We start from the raw sequence: 9,642 nt of genomic DNA, 5'->3' as shown, positions 1-9,642 counted from the left end.
TTGTTGTAAAGATTGATTATTATGGGAACAAAATTTTGAGTAGATAATAATTGAATAACGATGATTAATTGAGTGTTATGGGAAATTATTAATTACTATGTAGAGTAGAGAGTAGATCTTGCTTCTGCAATTTTACTTGAGGGTGGATTGAAGTTAATGAGTTCTTAGTTAGTTTCAATGTAATGGATTTTTGTTATGGTGCTAGGTTTTGATAGAAATTTTGATATATTGATACAAATAATTAAATTTTTAGTGTTTTCATGTATTACATAAATATAATTAGATTAGTTGGTATCAAATTTTCGGAATTTGGTTATAGTTATATGAGTGTCTATGGACTGGTTTGCTAATATATTATGCATACTTGAGGAAAGGAAACACATCGGGGAAGTAGCTTGCTTGACTTCAATTCTTCGGTGCAGGTAGGTTATTGTTTATTCTATTTGGTAGATAAACTCTTAATATTGATTGATATGCATTGAGTGATATTGTGAAGATTCCCAGTTACTTTACTGTGTGTTTTATGATTGGTCTAAATCCTGAGACCGTGAAATTTATAATCTTGAGCCCTCTCTGTCGAAGTGATGCCTTGAATAAAGAAGGCTTGATAACATTTTGTTAATGTAGTGAAAAGTGGGAACAATAAATGATATATTGTTAAATTTAACAATATTAAGGATCTGAGTTTCATGTTCTAACACGGTATTATGGATCAGAGTGTCACATTCCGACATAGTATTATGTATCGGAGTGTCACATTCCGACACGATATTATGGATCGGAGTGTCACGTTTCGACACGGTATTATTGGATCGGAGTGTCATGTTCTGACACAGTATAATTGGATCGGAGTTTCATATTCAGACACGGTAACATTAAAGGATAAAAATATTGAATTAACTTAATGTACTCAATCTGAAAGAACCCATTTCCTGAATGAGTGTGGTGTGGAGGCATGAGTCTCTATATGTGTGCTTGATATTGTGATTGATTGTATACTTACTTTAGCGTTGTTGTCATTGGTTCATGTTGTTTGTTGCTTGCCAACTGCTAAGTGTCATAGTTGACTTTATACTATTATTCATTGTGTATTAGTTTTTACTTTCGGTTGGCCGATGATACTCAATCAATACATGTTGCTCCATACTAAGCCCTACTTGTGTTTTCCTTTGTTTTCATTTTATGGAGTGCAACGAGTGTACCAACAACTTCGACTTGCCCTCATTTATGGCAGTCTCTAGCATATTAGGTTCCAGGTTGAGCTACTCATTGAAGCTTGTGTTGGATATTCTCGGTCATGACTTAATGTCCTTCGTTTTCAGACATAAACTATTTTATTTATTTATTTTGGTGCCTATAATACTCTTAAACTTAGTATTTAAAGATTAGATGTCCTTACTGTGAAGACTTTGAGGTTTTGAGAATGAGATTTAGTAGACTTTAATGGATTTGTGTTTCTTCCACTAATAAGATTTAACCTTCCGCATATGATTAGTATTTCATTAGTTGAATGATAAATGTAAGTTGGGGTTGGATTCATTGGTTCTCCCACTTAGGAAATTAAGTGTGGGTGTCACTCCTGACTCGTTTTGGGTCGTGACGAACTTGGTGTCAGAGCACGCATTAGGTTCGGCGATCTCATCCTACAAGGACAAGTCTAGTACAATCTTGAGGAACAATATGGGAACACCTTTACTTTTGTTTGAGAGGATATTAGACTTTAGGAAAACTTCATTCCTTGTTTCTTTCGTGCTACTACTTGAATCCAATTGGTATCTAGGTGATATAAATTGGTATCTAGGTTATAAAAGTTGTTTATGAACTTCTTCACTCTATTTCACATATAGGTTCAACAGAAAGAAAAAAAAAGTGTCCTTTCATATAGGCATATTTTCTCGATTGACTACATGACCAGTAATGACTAGTGATCAACATAATTTCTTAATTAAGTTCATAAAGTTGAAACCCTCATTCTTCATGGGTATTAATTATGAAGATACTTATACTTTCATTGTTGATTGTTTTGACCTGCTTCATAAAATGAATATAGTGGATAGGCTTAGTGTTTAGTTTGTGACATACTAGTTTTGGAGAGATGCAAAATGTTGTGGTAGTCTCATGTTGACTGTCGATTATTAAAGCAACTACCTATGACTTAAAGACAACATTTTCTAGCTTCTTCATCCAATTAAATACCCCAGATCTAGAGCGATAAGAGAAGAGATGGTTTCTTAAATATATAAAAATGGAAGATATGTGTTGTGGCCTATGAGGTTAAATTTTATACTTTATCTAGATATGTGACAATATACAAGAAGATTCATTAGGTACAACTAGAAAATGTACATAATTACTTTTGAAAATATAGTTAGTAAGGCTTCCATATCATGTATGGGTTGTTTAGAGAATAATAAAATTAGGGTGCGCCAATCGAGGTCAAAATCTTTACTACGATCCCATGGATTGATTTTATATTATGGAGGGTCATATTTATTAAGTGTGTTACTTTTGTTATTGAGCTGATCTAAGAAAGATTGCAAATTGCTTGTGGGTAGAGACAAAATGGATTTGATAATGCTTTATAGTAATTCAATGGGTATAATTATTTGAGCTATTCGGGTGCGATCTTCTCAATAAATATGATGTGTTATAGTGATAGATTAACGACCTTTCACGGTACAGTACAATACTAGTGTTATATGGAAACAAATACATCGATTGTCAAGTGTAAATACTAACTACTTAAGGAGCTATTAGTGGTATGACATGTTTAGATAATGAGATTCCATGTTGCTTTCAAATTTGATAAACCACCTAGTTTGTTACTACGAACGCTTGGATTAAGCATCATTTTAAGGGAAATTTTTTTAGTAGTGGATCTTTGGTACGGTATTAATACATTTTAGTTGTGAAATGTATCTTGAAGGTTCTTGGACTAGTGATTTTATTTTAAGCTCCAAAGGAGGGGATTGATGCCAGAATGACAATCTTATGGATAAAGAAATTCAGTGAATATACTTGGGTGAATTCAATTGAAGATTTTAGTTCGAAAGTATGTATAAAAGTTGGGTTAGTCCTTTGGATCTGATTGAAGTATACTAGCGATTCTACATGTACAATTTTGCTTATGAGAATTTATCGGAGAGCTACCATGAAAATTTACAGTTGTTCGATAGACTTAAGATTTCTCTCATCATCAACATCATGTTTTAACTTCGTGTAAATCTCCAATTGGTTTGTTTGATACTTTTGATATGAGACCTTGGATAAGGAATTATAGAAACAACTACACTTTCTTACCCTCACCTTCTTTTGAGCGTTCGAGGATGAACAATGGGTACATAAACGTAACGACCCATTTGATCGTTTTGAGAACTAGAGCTTTCTATATTGTAAAAGACTTTAGATAGACTCTAAATGAGTATTTTGGACTATTCGTAACTACATTTATGAATTTAATGGGGTAGTTTTATAATTTATTTAGTTGGTGGTTAAGAAAAATAAATGCAAACTTAAAAGTCGGTTACTTTCACACTTTATAGTTTGTCTTATATAATAATAATAATATAATAATAAAGGAGAAAATATTATGTAGAAAGAATGAGGGTTTGGGAAGAGAAAGCAACGACATCAAAATCAATCGTGGGTCTCTCTGCTGGTACGTTTCTTTGTAAATTACAATCTAACTCTGGAACGAATATTGTACTACTATAGCATCGAATTGATGGAAGAATGTGTTGTATAGTTGGTATTTGGTCGTTATAATTGAATTAGGAAGGGAAATTTGGCAATGTTGAAATTTAAAATTTGAATTTGGCACTTTGGCAGTACGTTATTTTACAATTTGAGGGGACAAATGTTACGGCATTATTGGCTAATGATGGATAAGGTTTGAGGTTATTGGTTATATTAGCATGACTTATTATATGGATATATGTTGTTGGCTAGAGATTGATTAAAAATTGTTTCAATTTTATTTCTTAAAAGCTTAAAGACATCCTATTATTCTCTGTTGTAGAGTTTAATTATTATGGGAACAAGATTGTGAGTAGATAATAATAGAATAAAGATGATTAATTAAGGGTTATGGGCAATTATTAATTAATATTTAGAGTATAGAGTAGATCTTGCTTCTGCAATTTTACTTACGGGTGGATTGAAGTAATGAGTTCTTAGTTAGTTTCGATGTGTTGGATTTTTGTTGTGGTGCTAGGTTTTGATACAAATATTGATATATTGGTATAGGTAATTAAATTTTAGGTGTATTCATGCATTATATAAATATAATTAGATTAAGTTACTGAAAGGAATTAAGACATCACTCTAGACTTGCAACTTGAGGAATACTAAACTTGATACATTAGTTTGTATCAAATTTTAGGAATTTGGTTATAGTAATATGAGTGTCTACCGACTGGTTTGCTTGTATATTATGAATACTTGATAGATTGTGAATACTCTGAGGCATTGAGGAAAGGAACACACTAGGGAAGTAGCTTGCTTGACTTTAGGTCTTCGGTGGAGGTAGGTTATGGTTTATTTTATTTGACAGATATACTTTTAATAGAGATTGATATGTATTGAGTAACATTTTGAAGTTCCTTTGTACTTGATTATATGGTTGTGTGTTCTTTGATTGGTCTGAAATCTTGAAAATGTGAAATATATAATCTTGAGCCCCCTCGACGAAGAGTTTGGTTGAACAAAGAAGGCTTGATAAAATGTTGTTAGTGCACTGAAAAGTGGTAATGATAAATGCTATATTAACAAATTAATGGATCAGAGTGTCACATTCTGACACGATATTATGGATGAGTGTGTCACGCTCTGACACAGTATTATGGATGAGAGTGTCATGCTCCAACACAACATTATGGATTGGAGTGTCACGTTTCGACACGACATTATGGATCAGAGTGTCACGTTCTGACAAAGTATTATCAGATTGGAGTGTCACATCCCGACACGATATAATTGGATCAGAGTGTCACGTTCCAACACGTCCACATGAACGAAAAAATATATTTAATTAACTTAATGCACTCAATTTCAAAGAACTCATTTCCCAAATGAGTGTGGTGTGGAGGCATGCGTTCCATATGTGTGTTTGATATTGTGATTGATTGTGTACTTACTTTATTGTTGTTGTGACTGGTTCATGTCGGTTGTTGCTTTCCACCTGCTTAGTCTCATAGTTGATTTTATATTATTTTTCATTGTATATTATTTTCTATTTTGGGTTGACTGATGATACCTACTCATTACATGTTGCTCCCTACTAAGCCTACTTGTGTTTTCCTTTGTTTACTTTTATGGAGTACAACAAGTGTACTTGATCTATCCAGTCTCCAGTATATCAGGTTCCAGGTTGAGCTACTCATTCTAGCTCGTGTTGGATTCTCTCGGTCATGACATGATATTCTTAGATTTGGGACATAAACTATTTTATTTATTTATTTTGGTGCCTATAATACTCTTAGACTTAGTATTTGAAGATTAGATGTCTTTAATGTGACGATTTTCAGGTTTTAGAAATGACATATAGTAGACTTTGATGGATTTGTGTTTCCTACACTAATAAGATTTAAGCTTCCGCATTACGATTAGTATTTCATAAGTTGAATGATAAATATAAGTTGAGGTTGGATTCATTGGTTCTCCCACCTAGGAGGTTAAGTGTGGCTTTCATTCATGACTCGTTTTGGGTCGTAACTCTAACTAACATTTCTAAAAAATAGGGTTGAAGTAAATTCAAAATATAACATTAATGGATTGAAATAAAAAATAAGTTCTATAATTTTTGACTGAGATTGTTTGTGCATTTCTGAAAGGAGATTTCTTTTTTTTATTCTTCTTTATCAACTCATGAGAACCTTAATTTTTTACCAACTAAAAGGATTTGAGACCCACATTAGGAATGATCTAATGACTTGTTGTGGTATCTACTAAAGAACCCTTCAAGGCCACAATTTGTTTGATGGCGATTAATTGTTGGGTTTAAAAAGATGTGAATGAAATTAAAGAGTTGTGACTTTTATAAAGAGTTTTAACTTTTCTGAAGAGTTGTGACTATTCTGAAGAGTTGTGACTTGGATGAAAAGTTATGACTTTTCCATAAGGTTGTGACTTTTCTGAAGGGTTGTACATTTTATGATAAGTCACAATAAGAAGCCATTGACACTACCATCTATTCTCTATAAATAGATGGGTTTCTCTTATTTTTCAATAACAAACTTTTGAACTTCTTTCTTTTTTTCTAAATTTAGTATTCGAAGTGAATCTTATTGTTATCAATTGGTTTGCTAACATCGTGGTTTTAAGTATTTATACACCGTTGAGTAACATTATCTTATTATTAGAGGATAGATTCCATCAACCTCGAGTACTTGGGGAATAATTTTCTTAAGAAAACATTGTGCATTCAGTGGGGTAAATTTCTTTTTAAGAAAATATTCTATTTGTTATTTTAAATTTGTTTCATATTCTATTTTCTTTATTGGTTTTAAGTTTCTAGTTTTGAAAATACTCTTTGAATTTTGTTGTTTCTGACAAATTTCTTATTGTTTAAAGTATCTTGTGTTCTTGGAGAATATGCCCAACTTTTAGATTTTCTCCTTTAGCTATTCTTTTCTTCAATATTTTATTGCCAAAATGGTTTTCTTTCTACTGTGGAATTTTGATGTTTCCTTATTTTAATGGTTTCAAACTTCTATTGGAATTAACCGAGTTAGAGATTTCCAGCTAAATGTCTGCCATGAAGGAGGTTGGGGAGAGTCGTGCACATGTTGTATATAATGGGAGTGCTTCCAATTCAATAAAATTGAGCTTCAACTTTATCCAGTTTCTAAGTCTGACTTTGGCGAAGGCTTGCCATATGCTCCTGTGGATTGGCCAAATGCTGGTGATATGTGGGGTTTGCGCGCAGGGAAAAGAGTTGCAAGTTCAGGCACCTTTAGAGACAAATATTTGTATCTTCCGAAGCATTTTAAGTCTCCAAAAGGTGGAAAAATGCTTTTCGAAGTAAGATTTCAGTTGAAAAGTATCTCCAATCTGAGTATCCTGACATGGATATAAACCAATTTTTTGCCTCATTTAGTTGGATGATTCCTGCGAAGAAGTCGACAAGCTCAAAAGGTTAGCTTTTTGGTATATAGCATGTAGATATTTATTTTATTGTTTGCGTCAGTTAAAAAAAAACACTCGCCACATCTTTTTATTGACCTGATGCCAAATTTGTTTTCTTTTTAATTTGATATTGATTTTGACTCAGATATAATAGAGTGAACTTGTAAGGCTGGTAAGAGAATTTGTAGCAGCTTATCAACAGAAAATCCTTTTCCAGCCATGCTTTGTGACATGTATTGCAGTGAGCCTGGTTTTTGCCGAGGTTGTTGCTGTATACTTTGCTTCAAAACAATCAGTTCGGACTATGATGGGTACAATTATATTCAATGTGAAGCAATAGTAGATGGATATATATGTGGACATGTTTCCCATCTAGACTGTGCTCTACGATCTTACATGGCTGGGAAAGTTGGAGGAAGCATCAATTTGGATGCACAGTATTTATGTCGATACTGTGATTCAAGGATGGATTTGGTTCCACATGCTCTGAAACTTATAAAGACCTGCACATCTGTTGCTTCTCGAGCTGCCATTGAAATTTTTTTGAATGTTGGCATTTGTATTTTGCGTGGCTCACAAAAAAGAAATGGAAAAGAGTTGTTGCATCATATTAAATCAATCAAGTCAAAGGTATAACTAATTGATGAATTGTACTTTTTTCCTTATGATGCTATATGTTTTCGATTTGAGGTTTACAGTTACCAGAATGACCAATTTGATAATCATATCAGCTTATGAAAGGAGTCTGCATTCAAGACGCATTCAAAAAGGAAGGTTTTTTGGATAGCATAGGTAAATTCTCTCCCCACTCATCATCTTGTTTGTGATGATTAGTTAATTTAACTTGAATATTTGTATCTGACCAGGACATTTCAGTTTGTGCAAATGTTGTTCTTTTTGTATAAGCATTGTTTATTTCAGGACAAATATATATACATTTGTTGATTTTTTTAAGTCAACTACCCTACAATTTAGACTATTAGATTAAAAAACATACTCCCTCCATTTCAAAAAGAATGTCCCTATTTCCTTTTTAGTTTGTTTAAAAAAGAATGACCCCTTTCCTTTTTTGGCAACATTTTAACTTTAACTTTCCACGTGGCATGTTTAAAACCACAAGATTAAAGGGAATTTTGGTACGTTTGACATAACTTTAATTTAGAACCACAAGATTAAAAAGTCTCTTTCTTTTCTTAAACTCCGTTCCAAGTCAAACTAGGCCATCCTTTTTAAAACAGAGGGAGTATTATATAAGGTGTAAAGAGATAAACGACACAATTGATACAAATATTCTTTTACTGGTTTTAATCACCATGTGGTGCCTAATTCAGTCCTCTTGGTTTCCTTAGAGATTGAATGTTTCCGATTAGATAAATAACCTATTATGAAGTCCTTGACATGAAAGATTGCAATTCACTTGCTGGTAACATCTTCTACTCGTATAATTTTCTAATCTATCTTTTTTTTTCTTTTCACTAGTTAGATTTATTAAATTCAATGTTTTTACAACATCAAATAGTGAAGCTAGGACAAGTATGTGCTAACTTGTTTCCATCATTGGAAAAGTAATTCTTCCTTGATGTAAATTAATCTTTCTTGATTCTGATAGGATGTGCTTTCCTTCTAGTAGGTTGCTGGCTCGTATAGATTTCATTTTTACATGAGTCAAGCTCCTCGATTCTGATAGATGCGTTTATCAATCTTCCTTCATTATGGTAGTGTGTGACTTCCTTCCGTGTTTAGATTTATGCTTTCTATTCACAGAGTTTGGATGTATCTCTTTTTTTCTTGCACAGATTATTTAGGATTAGTATCGTCATTGCAACATAAAGTTAATAGAGCTAACAAATGTGTTATTTTGTTCTAGCTTTAGCTATACTACTCAGATTTACTAGTGCATATCGTTTGGGCTTATATATCAAGATATTGTTCTATTTTGTGCTTGTGATTTTTCATACTAGGCTTGAAGTGCAACCACATTTTCAAATTGGTGGGTGGGGGGGATGCAAGTTTAAACTTATTAATGATGAGAAATAACTATGTTGTAGGCAAAACACATCCTCTTGAATTAGGTTCCTTATGCATTTACTTTACTCACACCGTTCATTATAAACTTGCGACACCAATGTCGGATTGGGAATTTTTCGTATACAAGTGGAAGCGTTTCTTAGTTAATATATAAGCTGATTAATTCCTTTACTCAGTTGGCTTAGCCAACTGAGCACTTGTGGGTTGTTCTCACCGCTACTTCTGAATCATTTTTTAATGCAGATTGTAGTTAGGGTACTCCCTGCAGTGGCTGATCATTTCTCGCTTTAAGATCTTTTCGGAGTGGTGGTGAGATCCTAATTTTGGATCACCATTAGTTCCATATGGTATTTTCAGTCCTTATTTCTTATTGGATACTTATGATGTGTTTCATACTCTAAAGTTGTATTAGATGCTCTTTATACTTGTCCTACCTATTTTTGGGATATTTTTTGTTGTTCTTTTCTATCATTTGTGGCCTGACCACCC

At 32.9% G+C, this 9,642-nt stretch overlaps 1 protein-coding gene and 1 pseudogene across 1 annotated transcript in view; both read left to right on the top strand.

Annotated features, from left to right (window-relative positions):
* Positions 1-6,745: 6,745 nt before the first annotated feature.
* LOC114078661 lies at positions 6,746-7,139 on the top strand (annotated as a pseudogene).
* Positions 7,140-7,344: 205 nt separating this feature from the next.
* Positions 7,345-9,642, top strand: part of LOC107030320 (protein OBERON 2-like) — a 51,705-nt gene continuing 49,407 nt past the window's right edge. Inside the window, exons 1-2 of the mRNA XM_027911979.1 lie at positions 7,345-7,755; positions 7,857-7,917. Coding sequence (XP_027767780.1) covers positions 7,345-7,755; positions 7,857-7,917 — 472 coding nt within the window. The remainder of the gene's footprint in view (positions 7,756-7,856; positions 7,918-9,642) is intronic.

The sequence above is a fragment of the Solanum pennellii genome, chromosome 9 (assembly GCF_001406875.1).
Source record: "Solanum pennellii chromosome 9, SPENNV200".
In the NCBI taxonomy this organism is placed as follows: Eukaryota; Viridiplantae; Streptophyta; class Magnoliopsida; order Solanales; family Solanaceae; genus Solanum; species Solanum pennellii.
This window is presented reverse-complemented; position numbering and strand designations above follow the sequence as displayed.